General features: G+C 40.6%; 1 protein-coding gene across 4 annotated transcripts in view; it reads left to right on the forward strand.

Moving 5' to 3' along the window:
- ngfa (nerve growth factor a (beta polypeptide)) overlaps positions 1 to 16,693 on the forward strand; it is a 60,545-nt gene extending 43,852 nt beyond the window's left edge. For 3 of the 4 annotated variants that reach the window (XM_061971044.2, XM_061971052.2, XM_061971061.2), the window contains exons 2-3: positions 10,054 to 10,162; positions 15,339 to 16,693. In XM_061971044.2, the coding sequence (XP_061827028.1) occupies positions 15,350 to 16,141 (792 nt within the window). In that variant the 5' untranslated portion in view covers positions 10,054 to 10,162; positions 15,339 to 15,349 and the 3' untranslated portion in view covers positions 16,142 to 16,693. The remainder of the gene's footprint in view (positions 1 to 10,053; positions 10,163 to 15,338) is intronic. The other variant, XM_061971070.2, reaches the window with a different exon arrangement.
- The last annotated feature ends 1,532 nt before the right edge of the window (positions 16,694 to 18,225 follow it).

The raw sequence follows: 18,225 nt of genomic DNA on the forward strand, positions 1-18,225 counted from the left end.
ACCTCGGATAAGCGGAAGAAGATGGATGGATGGATGGACGGTACTGAAAATGAACAAACGTTCAAATACTTGGCACATCTTTAGTAACTACACTACACCTCTGAACATAAGCCAGTGAACAACAACAAACACAAACAAATATTAATAACATAACATACCAGGGATGTGCGATTATTGGGAAGAAAATTATCATGACATAAAATAGACATTAATTTTCAAATTAATGGTTTGTTTATTTGTATTGTTTATTCGTATATTTTCTTTGACCAATTGTTATTTACCTAAAATTAGGCCACGAGTGGCTCTTCTTTGCTTAGTGCCTGAGCAAGCCTATACTCAGTGCCCTGAGCGCAGTAAATTAGTGGATGGCGTATACCCGTTTTAGTTTGTAAGCATGTCAGCAAATATAATTTTTGAAGAAACATTTATTATACACCGTGACTGTAACATCTTATGCGTGGGTAGCAAGGATCGTATAGGCTTGTATCAGAAGATAGAGACTCAACTCTAGAAGGGAGCGGCAGAAGATTTAATTATAGTTTTAATTTTGCTGGTACTCCAAAATTGGCGGTAGTAGTAAATGACATACAAATTGCAGTGCAAAATAATTACAGTGAAAAGAAACAATAAAAATGAATGAATGATGAATGGCCATTCAGGCAATAAGATCGACAAACTGGAGAAATACTATACAGGAACACATTTACGCACTACTGTCCATTGAACCACATCAACAGTATACAAAACGGGTTATTTTCTGGCACATTTAAAAATAAATTATAACGCATCAGCAATTAAAACATATACCGTAAATGTATCTGCTTGGCTTATGGAACTTCCGGACAATAAAGTTTGATTCAAAGTACAAACTTATCAAAGATATATTAACTGCCCTGACCACATGATGGTGACAAATACACATCCATCCATCCATTTTCTACCGCTTATTCCCTTTGGGGTCGCGGGGGGCCCTGGAGCCTATCTCAGCTACAATCGGGCGGAAGGCGGGTTACACCCCGGACAAGTCGCCACGTCATCGCAGGGCCAACACAGATAGACAGACAACATTCACACTCACATTCACACACTAGGGTCAATTTAGTGTTGCCAATCAACCTATCCCCAGGTGCATGTTTTTGGAGGTGGGAGGAAGCCGGAGTACCCGGAGAGAACCCACGCAGTCACGGGGAGAACATGCAAACTCCACACAGAAAGATCCCGAGCCCGGGATTAAACCCAAGACTACTCAGGACCTTCGTATTGTGAGGCAGATGCACTAACCCCTCTTCCACCGTGCTGCCCGACAAATACACATGTAACAATGTTAATTTAAATGACAAGCATGACACACTTCAACAACAAGAGGTTACAACTTTTAGTTGTAACAGAACAGCTACTGTCAACAACTTGTGATCTGATTGGCTATCGCAACTGTTCTCTCAACTCTATGTGTTCTCAAATTCATCCGCGTAAAGGTCACGTTCAACGTGATGCCATCTAGAAGGCCTTACTGACAACAACTCGTGATCTGATTGGCTATCGCAATTATCTATCAAATGTTTGTGTACGCCAGCATTGTTGATTCTGAAGGCGTCTGGCAGATTTGGTACAGCATGGCAACATAAGCTAGCTGAATTCTGATTGGATACAAACTCTAAACTAAAACCAACAGCACCGGAATGTGCATAATATGACATAAGAGAATATGAACAATTTGAGATATTTAGGGAAAGTAAATAAAAAAATAATTGTATCTTTAATTATGATCATGATTTCTGGTTACGTTAGGCCAGCAGAGAAGGCCTTGCTGGCCTTGATGGCACACCACTGCTATCACAATCTGTCTGCAGTATAGTTCCTTGCATACCAAACCAAAACCCAACCATGCCCACAGTTTAATGAGGAAAAACCACGTCTGGGTTTTATTGATATTGTCCACTGGGTGAAGTGGACGTTTGTCAGGGGGAAGGGCAAAGGGAGAGAGAGAGAGACAGTGGGTTGAAAGATTTGAAGGCTGCAGAGAGCCCCCTACCGGCCTGGCAGGAGAGCGTGATGCTTCAGCACAAGTGCTAGTATTTAGGTTCTTTGGGCTAAGGCCTCCTTCATAGCTCGCCATTCAACTTTGGGAACCTGACCGGTTCCACAGTTCGCATCCACTCAAAATGTTGTCTTCACTGTAGATCAAGGCACTGCAGAAGGCTCCTGCAGCTCACGCTCGTATGGCTTCCCCCATGGCATCGACCCGCACTGACCCCGGCGGCATATTGGAATGCACGCGACTGGTCACGCTGACCCACCTGAACGCGGGGTGTCATATGTATAGGTAACCGTGATTGGCATAAGCAAACATACAGGGATGAGTAGGTTTTCTCCTATTCCACTCTTTCCACCTATTCGCTAATCAGACAATAAATGCAGATTATTGACAGACGATGAGGCGTGCATTGTCCCATGTGATTGAAATTGTCGGTGCCGTCTTTCTACAGCGAGACAAACCTACAAAAGCTGGGAAGTGCAGAATAATACCCCAAGTGGCTGAGAGACTTTTAAGACTAAAAGAAAATGAAGAGGATTGTTCCACACTAAGTAGCAGAGCTTCCTGGAGAAGGATAGATGGACACATGGAAGTCATGCTCCCGCATGCCAGCTTGTTTGTGTGTTTCTGTTCTGGTTTTTAGTTTTCTGTCTATGCTTTTATTTTCCTAGTTAGACTTCCTGTTGTCATGCTTGTTGTCAACTTTACCTCCTGTCAAGGCGCTGATCTTCTTACATGTTCCTAATTGGCAATCGAGAGGTTTTCTTATGCCAGCATTGTCAGGTTGATGTTGCTATATAATAGTTGTGTTATGTATTCTGTTGTTGCATCATGGTGCATTGCATTGCATGCATGCTTTGTGTGTTGTTTTACCTTCTATGACAAGTTTGTGTGTGTCACCCATCGACTGCTGTCCCATCCATGCACGCTGGCCCTCATTGTTTTGCCCGGCCTCTTTCCTTAATAAAATTAACATCTCACCTGCACATTGCCTACCGTCTCTGGATCTGGGGACCATGGCAAGAGACACATGCAGCTCTCTAGCGTTGCCCTAGTGGCTCCCTGGAGCTTTTTCAAAAATGTTTGAAAATGGAAAAAAAAATGGGGTAAAAAATATATGTTTTGTTTTAATGACACAAACCTTCCTAATTGTGAAAAAGCCCACAGTTTAATATGTTTTGTTTATGCTTTACTGTTTTGATCTACTAATTTTGGCGGTGCTTGAACTCACCGTAGTTTTGTGGACTGTGACGGAACAGTTTGTTTACATGTAAAACTGTCTCCGCTGCCACAGAAAGACGTGTAAATGCACAGAGGTGAGCTTTGTTGTTATTGACTTGTGTGGAGTGCTAATCAGGCATATTTGGTCAGTGCATGACTGCATACTAATTGATGCTAACATGCTATTTAGGCTAGCTATATGTAGATATTGCATCATTATGCCTCGTTATTAGGTATATTTGAGCTCATTTAATTTCCTTTACTTATGTCCTCGGTGTATTTAATTTATATTTACATGTCTCATGACATATCTGTATGTAATATTGGCTGCATTTCTGATAGTTGTTTGTGTGCCATGTTGTCCCAGACCACAGCAAACATTACCCAGCTTGCAAAGATTGTAATAAATCATAATAAAGATTGTAATAAATCATAATAAATAAATAGGGACGGCGTGGCGCAGTGGAAGAATGGCCGTGCGCGACCCGAGGATCCCTGGTTCAATCCCCACCTAGTACCAACCTCGTCATGTCCGTTGTGTCCTAAGCAAGACACTTCACCCTTGCTCCTGATGGGTGCTGGTTAGCGCCTTGCATGGCAGCTCCCTCCATCAGTGTGTGAATGTGTGTGTGAATGGGTAAATGTGGAAGTAGTGTCAAAGCGCTTTGAGTACCTTGAAGGTAGAAAAGCGCTATACAAGTACAACCCATTTATCATTTATTTATTTAAATCCATTAGAAAAAGACAGCTTGCCATGTCCTTTAAAATGGACACACATTTCTATACCTTTGAGCACTCTAAGCCAGTAATTTCCAAGAGTTATCTGACCCCCTGAGAAGCCTCCGTTTTACTAATGTTTTCCAATGTCGTAAAAATGGGTAGAATAAATATACATTTCAACATTTCCATCAACAAAGATTTGTGTCAGCCTGCGACACAAATATAGCAGTGGCGGGCCGTACGTTTTCCACGTAGGCCTTCAGTGATGTCCTGTGTCCAATGGTTACCTCTCAAAATACCATCATTTATGTCACCACATGAACATTGCTGGAGAACTACTATACAGGAACACATTTACGCACAACCTACATTGAATAACATCAACAGTGTACAAAACAGGTTATTTTCTGGCGCATTTGAAAATCAATAAACCCGCATAAGCAATTAAAACACATCTTATGTGGTCCATCCATCCATTTTCTACCGCTTATTCCCTTTGGGGTCGCGGGGGGCGCTGGAGCCTATCTCAGCTACAATTGGGCGGAAGGCGGGGTACACCCTGGACAAGTCGCCACCTCGTCGCAGCATCTTATGTGGTATTGTCAAAATTAAAATTGCAAAAAACATATTAATCGTGAAAATATAAAGAAATAAAATATCTGAACTCACAATTTGTAGAACCCATTCGAGCTTCCGTGGTTGGCCGACATCGTCTCACAAGATGTAGTTTCTCTTTAAATATCCGTCTTGAAAATGGCCTTGCAAATATATGCGTTGTCTTGTCTAATCATAAAAGATGCAGACGATGCGTGTTGGCTGAGTTCTTAAAGTTTACTCCACAGCGTGCTCATCAAAAATGTCCCGCTGCCAGCATGGCAACATTCAACCTAAACGGGGCTACTGTGCATGCTCGTCACTACTGTGGCATGCTGGGTAATGGAGTTCTTTTGCTTATATATATCTGCCTTAGGCCAGCGAGAAGAACAACTTCTGATTTGATTGGCTATCGCAACTGTCTGTCAAATGTTTGTGTCCGTTCACTCATGGACGCCAGCATTGTTGATTCTGAAGGCCACTGGCAGATTTGGTACAGCATGGCAACATAAGCTAGCTGAATTCTGATTGGATAAAAACTCTATAACCTAAAAACAACAGCGCTGGAAGGAGCATAATACATACTTGCCAACCCTCCCGGATTTTCCGGGAGACTCCCGAAATTCAGCACCTCTCCCGAAAACCTCCGGGAAGAAATGTTCTCCCGAAAATCTCCCGGAATTCAGCCGGAGCTGGAGGCCACGCCCCCTCCAGCTCCATGCGGACCTGAGTCCAGTGTGCGCACACAAGGAGACGAAGCAGAAGAACGAGACCATAGTCTAAGAGCGCAGGGGAGACACTTCTCCAGGGCCGATGTATGCTCGGGGCAACACCTTTCACCTTACCCAGTGGGTCTCCACAGCGGACAACTTTAGGGTGAATGATGAGTCCAGCGATTAGTTGAAAATCTTACTTTATTGATTGCTTGCACACAGCCAATCCAACACAAAACCAACTAGTCCCTCCCCGCACTCACGCTACGCTCCCTCTCTTCTCTCGCCCACACACTCACTGACGTCACTCACGTCACATGCTGTCACCTATTAAAGGGCCACACACACACATACTCTACTCTCATAACACACAGTACAGTTAGTAGAACAACTGTGTTTTCATTACTGTGTATTTGATAGGTGCCATTGCCCCGGAATTGTATCGCATTGTACTTTCAAGTACAACAATGAGTAGATGAGTGTTATGTGTGTGTATATGTGTAAATAAATGAACACTGAAATTCAAGTATTTCTTTTATTTATATATATAATAAAATAAATAAATATATATATAGCTAGAATTTACTGAAAATCAAGTATTTCATACATATATATATATACATATATGAATGAAATACTCCAGTTGGTGAATTCTAGCTGTAAATATACTCCTCCCCTCTTAACCACGCCCACAACCACGCCCCCCGCCCCAATCACGCCCCGCCCCACCCCCGACCACGCCCCCACCTCCCGAAATCGGAGGTCTCGAGGTTGGCAAGTATGGCATAATATGACATGAAGAGAATATGAATACTTTCAGATATTTAGGGAAAGTAAATCAAAAAATACTTTGATCTTTTATTATGATCATGCTTTCTGGTTATGTTAGGCCAGCAGAGAAGGCCTTGCTGGCCCTGACGGCACACTACTGTAATATAGCTAATATAGACATTTACATCATGTGTTGCCATTATTTTACCACTTTTAATTTTTACGGCTCCAGACAGATTAGTTCTTTGTATTTTTTGGTCCAATATGGCTCTTTCAACATTTTGGGTTGTCGACCCTTACTGAACTTTTTAGTTTTCTAAAAACAAAAGAAAAATGGGAATAAATATTTGAAATCAACATTTTTATCAAAACTTAGATATCTTATATAATCATAATGAGCAACATGTATTAACATTGATTTGTTTTTGTTTTTTAAATCAGTGTCTCACCAACTTTGAACTTCACTGCACGTCACTGTAACATACATGTAGGACAGTAGAACACACACATAGTGGCCAGTGGCTTGATAGATGGATAGATGGATAGATAAATAGACAAGGTTGTCAGCAGTTGTATGTCTGCGTTCCAGGGTCAGAGAGACATCCTTTTATTGGATGAAGAAGTCATCCTGTAAGTCAGAGTTGCTCTCACACAGCAGTTGTTTGTGTTGGCTCCAGCAGCATTAAACACAGGCCACATATTTTTAACATTAGGATTCTCCTAGCAACATGTCAGCCTGGATCAATCAGCCCACTCCCTGTTTTGTATCAGCTCCGTCTGTATGTGAGTGTGTGTATATGTGCTTGTTGAAGCCAAAACAGCGGGTCACTTTGTAAAACAATGGATTATAAAAAGCCTAGCAGTTCATAGTAAAATAGTCCATTTACAGGAAGAGCAAAAGTGCATAAACTGTTCTCCCCTGGGCCAATTTTTAATGTTTGGCTTTTGGCAGACACAAACAATACATTTTATACTATATACTACTAAATGATCTACAGTTATTTGCAGAACTGTTCTGCTGGGTCCAGGGACAGGTAGTGGTTATGTGGTCACAATAAGAATCCTGTAATATGACCTTTTGTCAATGCCCTTTATCCTAATTCTGCATTTATTTTTCTGTTTAAGACATATTTGATGTGCAGGTCTATTCTGTACAGCAGTGGTCCCCAACCACCGGTCCGGGGACCGGTACCGGTCCGTGACACATTTGCTCCCGGGCCGCAGAGAAACATGAAATAATTTATAAAGGACTGCATTTTCTCTGACTTAACTTTGGCCTGTCCCACTAAACACACCAATAAGCTTGTTTATAGATGTACAATAAAACTCCTCATAGGAAGTTGTTATATTTGTTATAACTGTGTAACGTGACACATTGCACATTCATGAACATATCAAATACAAATGTGACAGATTGTAGCCGAACACTGATTTCCATCTGCATCTCAGAAACAAGCGCCCACTAATTCAGCGTTATTGTGACTTGCATTTTCCATTCTAATTTAGGCAGCAGGGTAGAACAGGGGTTAGGTGCCTCACGATAAGAAGGTCTGGGGTTCAATCCCAGGGCTCGGGGTCTTTCTGTGTGGAGTTTGCATGCTCTCCTTGTGACTGTGTGGGTTCTCTCCAGGCTCTCTGTCTTCCTCCCACCTCCAAAGACATGCACCTGGGGATAGGTTGATTGGCAACACTTAATTGGCCCTAGTGTGTGAATGTGAGTGTGAATGTTGTCTATCTGTGTTGGCCCTGTGATGAGGTGGCGACTTGTCCAGGGTGTACACCGCCTTCCGCCCAAATGCAGCTTAGATAGGCTCCAGCGCCCCCTGCAACCCAAAAAGGGACAAGCTGTAGAACATGGATAAATGGATAAATATTCTAATTTAGATTTAATTCCACTTCAGGTGGATGCTTGTCAGTTCTTGCGGGCAGCAATGTTACCTTTTGGTCACCACCTGCCACACTAAACACAAAACATGTTCGTCAAAAACCTTGGAATAACATTTCTTGTCTGGTTTTTTATAATTCAACTACCATATTTTGTCACAAATGGCCTCCCTGGCATGTGTTGGTGATAACACTATAGAACAGAAATAACGATTAGAGATGTCCTATAATGGCTTTTTTGCCGATATCCGATATTCCGATATTGTCCAACTCTTAATTACCGATTCAGATATCAACCGATACTGATATATACAGTCGTGGAATTAACACATTAGTATGCCTAATTTTGTTGCGATGCCCCGCTGGATGCATTAAACAATGTAACAAGGTTTTCCAAAATAAATCATCTCAAGTTATGGAAAAAAGTGCCAACATGGCACTGCCATATTTATTATTGAAGTCACAAAGTGCATTTTTTTTTAACATGCCTCAAAACAGCAGCTTGGAATGTGGGACTTGCTCTCCCTGAGAGAGCATGAGGAGGTTGAGGCGGGCGGGGTTGAGGTGGGGGGGTTAGGGGGTTAGGGGGGTGTATATTGTAGCGTCCCGGAAGAGTTAGTGCTGCAGGGGGTTTGTCCTGTTGTGTTTATGTTGCGTTATGGTGCGGATGTTCTCCCGAAATGTGTTTGTCATTCTTGTTTGGTGTGGGTTCACAGTGTGGCGCATATTTGTAACAGTGTTAAGGTTGTTTATACGGCCACCCTCAGTGTGACCTGTATGGCTGTTGACCAAGTATGCATGGCATTCACTTGTGTGTGTGATAAACCGTATATATTATGTGATTGGGCTGGCACGCAAAGGCAGTGCCTTTAAGGTTCATTGGCGCTCTGTACTTTTCCCTACGTCCGTGTACCACTCCATACAGCGGCGTTTTAAAAAGTCATACATTTTATTTTTTGAAACCGATACCGATCATTTCCGATATTACATTTTAAAGCATTTATCGGCCGATAATATCGGCAGTCCGATATTATCGGACATCTTTAATAACGATGTATGGTTTAAAAACTATTTAAACAGTGCATCTATCCAAAGTATGCTTTCCAATTTGGACGATGCATTAATCAATTTCCATAAGTGTTTGAATACACTTATCTATTATACACGCCTAACAATATTCATACGTGCTTAGTCGATTGAAGTCTCATGATAGCAAACCTTCAACCGTTCAAAGCTGAGCATCATTGTCTTTGTAATATTACAATGTTTGATACAGTATACATCTTGTTATTGAACATATTTGATACAGGTCGATGTGGTGAATGTGTGTGTGTGTGTGTGTGTGTGTGTGTGTGTGTGTGTGTGTGTGTGTGTGTGTGTGTGTGTGTGTGTGTGTGTGATATCTAATGAGGTGAGGGATGCCAAGCATTCCAGTGCTAGGCTCAGACAGTTAAACATGGTGAGTGTGTGTACACAGAGAGGGTCAAATCTTAGTAAATTCTGTTGGTCAGGTGAGGGGTCAAGTGCTCCCAGTATCAGGACTTTTTGACATGAAAACAGATCAGCCTCATCTGCTCATTGATTTAAGTGTTTATTCTTGTTCATGTTTGACATGCAGTTTGCCTAATACTCAGCCCAGTGATAATTAGCTTGTTTTTTGTCCACATTACTGAAACAAAATCACTGATTATAGTATTGGTATAGAATGTGTACATACATGCACCTACTATTGGGTATCGTGTACACCTACATACTTTACTTTCTGTACCTGTGAATACTTTGTGTATCCTGAAACAATGTTCTCTATTGAATTTAAACATTACTGTAGCCCCCTCTAGTGGTGCAAACGCGCATTACTGCATAGACTCTATTGACCGGAATTTTACTATTTCTATTATTTCTATAAAATGTGTATTTCTTGTCTCTCGTGTGTTTGCACTGTATCACATTGTCTTTGCATTAACTGCTGCTGTGCCAATTTGATTTACATAATTTATAGTCAATCAACGACATACTTGGCACATTCCACGTATTTCAATGGACTCTTTTCTAAACAGTAAAGCTGTTAAGCAATTAATTTGTGTAAACAGTAACACGTGTTTGTGTGTTCTGTAGAACTGTGGTTCAGGGGGGTCCAGATGGCAGGCATGAGGGGCCCGGCCTGCACTGGAGTTTGGCTCTAGAGTCCACTGAGGCTCCCACTTTAACTGGACACATTCCACAGGTACAGTATGTACTCACTGCAGCAATGCAAATAACACAACTAGGGTTGAATGAATATACTATTGTATACGATCTCAAAATACTTGACTTGAGGATTGAATGGACACAGTTGTAAATCATACTGTGGAACCAAATGTGGAGACTCTATAGGTTGCCATTGAATCGCCCCAAAATACTAAAGCATAAAATGTTTCCCATGTCTGCAAGTGTGATTTGAATGTCTCTGATGTAATGCATGGAATATATGATTACAGAACAATGGGTGAAGAGAAATAAGATCAGAGATGGGATGTATGGCTCTGTGAAGGGAGCCGGATCTTCAGGAACTGTTCCTTTCCAAGAGCCGTTCAAAAGACTGGCCCATTGTTATTATTATTTTCTTTTTTTCTTTTTTCTTTTTTTTTTGGGAAGTAATTTGTTTGTATAAAGGAAGCAATCATTTGTAGAAGTTATAAGATACAATTTTGATCAGGATCATTGAAACGTACACATGCCACCATAATCTGCCAAATTGATCTGAATTATTCAGAAGTATTGATAACAATTTGGTTAATGTTAAACATGCTGGTGCTATTCCCATCCCATATGCACTGACAAGGAAATCACTATTTTTGTTTTACCCTCACCTAAAAGACTTTGTAGATTACAATTAACAATACAAATATACAACTAATGAACAAGAATAATGACTATATGTATATAAAACATACAGTATGAATGCAATTAGGACACAATAAAAGTGTCAATACAAAATGTTACCCTGAGGTATAGTAAACCTTAAAAGGGGCATATTTTTAGATTTGTGTTTTTATTTTATTTTTTTTACCTGTGAAACACTTCCTTGTAGTCTACATAACAAGTAATAATTGGTTTATTGGTCAAAATGTTGCATACAGACCATCTTCAAACTGCTTTCTGACTATCTCTTCAGAATGCGTAGTTTTTTTGGGCAGTCTTATTTACGTGCCAAAGCCCTCCTCCAGGTCAAGCTCCTTTGGACAGTGTCTTTGTAGTTTTTAGCACTTCCATATCAAGTCTACTGACATATATAATACCTTACTTTTTATTAAAAATGTCAACAGTGGAGAGTTTTAGCATGTATGTGCATGTTTTCCCCACAAGAGGATAGAAGAAAATAGGGAACTTATTGACTACAGCTTTGGACTATAACAAAGCAAAGCTCCTTGGGTAAAACTCTACAATATATGTTCATATCTCCTAACATACTTAAGGCAAAATATGTCACTAAATCTTAAATTCCAAAAGGCTTGTTTGAAACAAGTTTGGAAGAAGGCAGATTGTTTTATAAATACACATATCTCTGCCATGTCTCCATGGTATGATTTCAAATTTTCGGGACTTATGCAGATCCCAAATGCACAAAAACAGGTTCCAACAAGTAAGAAAAGTTAGTTTTGCATGATAAGTTTCCTATAAGTTATTATAGATAACTTGATACTGTTGACATTTTTAATTTTGATTTCCCCAGCAAATGGTCACGGACACTTTGGCTTGCTTATTGTGCCCACTATGATTGTTGTGCTGTAATTTTTTTGTGCACCATTAGTGTAGCCCATGTTCTTTCTAGTGGTATATTCAACATTGCCATAATATATCTAAAGGGGATCTATGATGATTTTTACCTATATTTAAAACACTTCCTTTTGGTGTAGATCAGGGATCCCCAAAATCCGGCCCGCAGGAAGTTAACAATTTTTTAAATGATATATATATATATATATATATATATATATATATATATATATATATATAAACATTTTTTATTAAATTATTATTTTTTTAAATATGTCCTTTCTAATCTATTTTTTACTGCTTGTTACGTTCGGTATCTCCTAGCTGCTCAGGCATATTGTCTAATAATGCATTTTCCCAGTGTGCGCTCTTTTAGTCAATTAGTGCGCGAGAAATATATATATATATATATATATATATATATATATATATATATATATATATATATATATATATATATATATATATATATATATACACATACTTACAGACTATATTGCCAAAAGTATTTGGCCACCTGCCTTGATTCACATATGAACTTGACGTGCCATCCCATTCCTAACTCATAGGGTTCAATATGATGTCGGTCCACCTTTTGCAGCTATTACAGCTTCAATTCTTCTGGGAAGGCTGTCCACAAGGTTGCGGAGTGTGTTTTTGGAATTTTCGACCATTCTTCCAAAAGCGAATTGGTGTGGTCACACACTGATTTTGGTCGAGAGGGCCTGGCTCTCAGTCTCTGTTCTAATTCATCCCAAAGGTGTTCTATCGGGCTCAGGTCAGGACTCCGTGCAGGCCAGTCAAGTTCATCCACACCAGACTCTGTCATCCATGTCTTTATGGACCTTGCTTTGTGCACTAGTGCACAGTCATGTTGGATGAGGAAGGGGCCCTCTCCAAACTGTTCCCACAAGTTTGGGAGCATGGAATTGTCCAAAATGTTTTGGTATCCTGGAGCATTCAAAGTTCCTTTCACTGGAACTAAGGTGCCAAGCCCAACTCCTGAAAAACAACCCCACACCATAATCCCTTCTCCACCATATTTCACACTTGGCACGAAGCAGTCCAAAATGTAGCATTCTCCTGGCAACCTCCAAACCCAGACTCGCCATCAGATTTCCAGATAGAAAAGCGTGATTCATCACTCCAGAGAAGGCGTCTCCACTGCTCCAGAGTCCAGTGGCGACGTGCTTTACACCACTGCATCCAACGCTTTGCATTGGACTTGGTGATGTATGGCTTAGATGCAGCTGCTCGGCCAAGGAACCCCATTCCATGAAGCTCTCTGCGTACTGTACGTGGGCTAATTGGAAGGTTACATGAAGTTTGGAGCTCTGTAGCAACTGACTGTGCAGAAAGTCGGCGACCTCTTTGCACTGTGCGCTTCAGCATCCGCTGACCCCTCTGTCAGTTCTGTTGTGGCTGAGTTGCTGTTGTTCCCAAACTCTTCCATGTTCTTATAATAAAGCTTACAGTTGACTTTGGAATATTTATGCCTAATGCCTAAGTGCTTGATTTTATACACCTGTGATTAGGACACCTGATTCTGATCATTTGGATGGGTGACCAAATACTTTTGGCAATATAGTGTGTGTATGTATATATATATATATATATAGAGAGAGATATAGAGATGGATACACCCCGGCCCCCGGCCAAATTGTTATAACCCAATGTGGCCCCCGAGTCAAAAAGTTTGGGGACACCAGATCCAGATAATATGAAATGGATATGCTTTGGTGTCAATGTTGCCTAAAGTTTGCTCCACAGTTACTTTTACAACCTACTTTTTGAGTGTGTTTGTAAAGTGTTCATCTACGAATGAAACCATGCCCCACCCTTTCCAAAAGTATCTTAATTTTATCTTTTGGAAATGTACACTGTTTAAATATATACTTTGAAGTCGTCAACGGGATTTTTTTTCCAGACACAGTTGTAAATCAACTTCATAAACATTGCAAAGATTCACCCGGTCACAACATTAGGTAAACCTGCACACTTGCTGATGGAATCAGAGAGTACATAAAAAATGGCTGTTTTTAGCAGCAATCGTCATTGCATGTTGCACATTGGCGTAATTGTGCTCATGCCAACATCAGATGAAAGTAATACTTCATCCAACCTTTTTTTGTGTTTCCTCATAGCCTGAAGCACTCTGGTGGAGTGCTTGACCTAATATCTAAATAAGTATGTCCACCTAGCTGTGACGTCACAGCGTAGCCAAAATGCAAAACCCTGTGAAGAGAGCCATCTAAAACTGTGTGGAAGCTCACCCTAAAATTCATGAAGCTCATGATTTAATACTTTGGCATTGGTTAACACAAGTATCCAACATTGTAACAAAATTAGACTTAGACTTAGACTTGGACTTCCTTTTTATTGTCATTCAAATTTGAACTTTACAGCACAGATAAGAACGAAATTCCGTTACATAAGCTCATGGTAGTGCAGGATAAAATAGCAATAAGGTGCATATATAAATAAATAAATAATATATATAATATATATATAAAATAAATAAATATATATATAAATAAATAAATAGATTACTGTACAGATAAATATATTGCACTTTTTCACATGCGTCCACGTTTATGGATGTATGTTATATTGTCTTTTTTATTCCAGCGAGTTAATCCATTTTGGGGGGAGTTGAGGGGATAATTTAATTATGATGCGTTCAAGAGTCTTACGGCCTGAGGGAAGAAGCTGTGAAAACAGTCCTTGGTGGAGTGGGAGAAGTCTTTGCAGATTTTCTGAGCCCTGGTCAGGCAGCGGCTTTTTGCGATCTCCTGGATAGGAGGAAGAGGAGTCCTGATGATATTTTCCGCTGTCCTCACCACTCTCTGGAGAGACTTCCAGTCTGAGGCATTGCAGGCTCCAGTCCAGACAGAGATGCTGTTGGTCAGCAGGCTCTCTATAGTGCCTCTGTAGAATGTGGTGAGAATGGGGGGAAGGAGCTGTGCTCTTTTCAAAAAGTGCATGCGTTGCTGAGCTCTTTTTACAAAGAGCAAAGTGGGGTCGCACACCATGCGCAGAGGAGAGTACTCAGTCTGTGAGAGCAATAACAGCTGGAAGGGCGACATGACCCGCGCCACAGACATTGCTGGGAATGAGGTGACCGTGCTGCCCAATGTCACAATCAACAATGTGGTGAAGCGGCAGTGGTTTTGGGAGACCATCTGCCTAGGTTATATTGTCAGTTATCTGTACCCCCAGGAACTTGGTGTTGCTTAATAAGTAAAAAAGACAAAATTCATCTTAGGTACCTTTAAGTAATAGTGACCCAGTGTGTGTGGGCTGCAATTACACTAAATGATGAAGTTAACTAGAGGGCCACAAAATATTGGCCTACAGACCCGTGAGTTTGAGACCCCCGGTGTAGAGTCTCATTCATCCCATTAGCAGTATTCAAGTGAAATCAAAGGCAATTCAACTTCTTAGTTGTTGAAGACCTTTCACCTTTAATCCAAAATGCTTTTTCAAGGCAAAACTTAACAACTTCTTCTTTAATTTCACTGTGCATTGATGTCTGAACCAGGAATTGATAACCGAAGAAAGGCGAGAAGAAGTTCAGTTGTCATCGATTCAAACTTTGTAAGAGCTCATATTTTAACGCTTTGTGGTTCTGCGATGTGTTTCAGGACGTGTGCCCATGAGGTCGTCACCACTGGTCCTGGTCCTCCTGATTGGCGTCCAGGCTGTACTAAACATGGGCGGTGGACTGGCCCAGAGTGCTGGGTTAGCCAACCACAAAGCAGGACAGCATCAGCAGTCCACAGCGTCAGGGGACCAGCATGCTGAACATCACAGGACCAAGAGGCCTCATCGGGCCGGCTCATACACACCTGATCCCTCCATCCCCGTGGTGGACCCCAAGCTCTTCTCCAAGAGACGCTACCGCTCATCGCCCCGTGTCGTCTTCAGCGAGGTGCCACCCTCCCATGACGCCCTGGAGAGCGAGGGCCATGACTCTGAAGGGGTGAGGGGGATAAGGGTGAGGCGCAAAGTGGGGTCGCACACCATGCGCAGAGGAGAGTACTCAGTCTGTGAGAGCAATAACAGCTGGAAGGGCGACATGACCCGCGCCACAGACATTGCTGGGAATGAGGTGACCGTGCTGCCCAATGTCACAATCAACAATGTGGTGAAGCGGCAGTGGTTTTGGGAGACCATCTGCCTAACCCCAACGCACAGGGGCTCTGGAACAGCAAACGGGGGACGGGCGGGAGGAAGGATGGGGGGACGGAGCGGCAAACAGGGCTCCAAATCGGGCAACTCGGGCTGTCTCGGCATCGACAGTCGCCACTGGAACTCCTACTGCACCAACTCACACATATTTGTAAGCGCCCTAACCATCTTCAACGAACGGACAGCCTGGCGTTACATCCGCATCAACGCCGCGTGTGTGTGCGTGATCAGCAGGAAGTCTTGGGCGGGACACTGACTGGGGAGAAAGACAGCCGTGCCCTACCCAAATATGAACCAATGACACGTTTCTTGGCCACGACAGCTTTTTTGCCAATACTGTAACCCTTGTTCCCAGTCTACACACACACACACACACACACACACACACACACACACACACACGCACACACACACACACACACACAGTTTCCTCGTTCCAGCCCGGTGCCCGCCCTTCACCCTACCTCAGTCCGAGAAGTCCTGGTTGTTTTAAATTAAAAGAATTGCATGTTATATTTATGGTTTAAACAGTCAAATATGAAAATATACAGTATGTGTACATATTTGAACTCAAGATTTTATTGTTGTTATATGTTGTTTTGTTGTTGTTTTTGTTATTTATTCAACACATCTGTACTTGCCTGGTTTGTTTTATCAATTTTTTGAATATGCACATTTAGAATTTTTACATGAACGATGGATAAAAATGACCAACTTGACAGCTTTATTATTGACTTCCTGGCCTTTCTTTTGGTTCAGCACGGGCATGAAGTTGTTGTTTGTTGAGTATGGTTTTATGCTAGCTCACCTCAAAATAGTTAACGTGCAGTATACTTAGTTACTGTGTAATTGCATACAGTAGGAAGGGGTTTCATATGGCCCCATTTCTTCTTGGTTTACCTGACACATGAAACGTGACGAATTGGGGGGGGGGGGGGGGGGGGTGCACTATCCACTTTAGCCACCAGATGGTGGTGGGGTGTTAAATAAAACTTTTTTTGTGGCAATTCCAACTTTGACCACAGCTTATTTTGCAATGTAGAGTGGCACCTTCCCTTATTTTCAGCAGAATGCATTGCAAAATTACCAACACCCCTCAACTTCTTACCTGAGATGCACCCAGGAATGGGGCAATATGAATACCTTCCCTACTGTATGTTTTTGGGGCAATTGGCTGCAGGAGGCTAGAATATGAAAAATCACAGCAAATGTTGAATTAAACAGAATAATAATAATTTGTTATCAAGAGTTTGATCACTCACAATATATATATATTTTTCTAAAGTCAGTACAGTAGCAACGCTCATGATAAGTAAAGTGAGAACTAAAAATAAAGTTCCTCATTTATATACAGTTCTTAGAAAAATTCATTAGAGTCCACATTCTTGTATTTGTTAGACCTGCTCAAGTCTAATTTGGATTTATGAGGTTGTAACCATTTTTTAACTCAAATCAGTTTCACTGTAAATTTTAAATAACCACCAGGATGGCCTTATCAGAAAAGGAAAGAGCAACTTTTCTCACGTGCACACAGTTAAAGAATGTCAAAGTTTAAAAGTAGGGATGTCCGATAATGGCTTTTTGCCGATATCCGATATTGCGATATTGTCCAACTCTTAATTACTGATACCGATATCAACCGATACCGATATATACAGTCGTGGAATTAACACATTAGTACGCCTAATTTGGACCACCAGGTATGGTGAAGATAAGGTCCTTTTTAAAAAAATAAAATAAAATAAGATAAATAAATTAAAAACATTTTCTTGAATAAAAAAGAAAGTAAAACAATATAAAAACAGTTACATAGAAACTAGTAATTGATGAAAATGAGTAAAATTAACTGTTAAAGGTTAGTACTATTAGTGGACCAGCAGCAAGCACAATCATGTGTGCTTACGGACTGTATCCCTTGCAGACTGTATTGATTTATATTGATATATAATGTAGGAACCAGAATATTAATAACAGAAAGAAACAACCCTTTTGTGTGAATGAGTGTAAATGGTGGAGCGAGGTTTTTTGGGTTGGTGCACTAATTGTAAGTGTTTCTTGTTTTTATGTTGATTTAATAAAATAAAAATAATAATAAATAAAAAACAATACCGATAAAAAAAAATAAAAAATGATACCGATAATTTCCGATATTACATTTTAAAGCATTTATCGGCTATCGGCCTGCCGATAATATGTATATATTATATTATATATATTATAATATATGTATACAATTATATACATATATATATTATAATATATGTATATATTTATATTATATATATTATTATTATATTATATATATTATAATATATGTATATATTTAAAAACTAATTCCTC

This window comes from Nerophis lumbriciformis, linkage group LG01 (assembly GCF_033978685.3).
Source record: "Nerophis lumbriciformis linkage group LG01, RoL_Nlum_v2.1, whole genome shotgun sequence".
NCBI lineage: Eukaryota > Metazoa > Chordata > Actinopteri > Syngnathiformes > Syngnathidae > Nerophis > Nerophis lumbriciformis.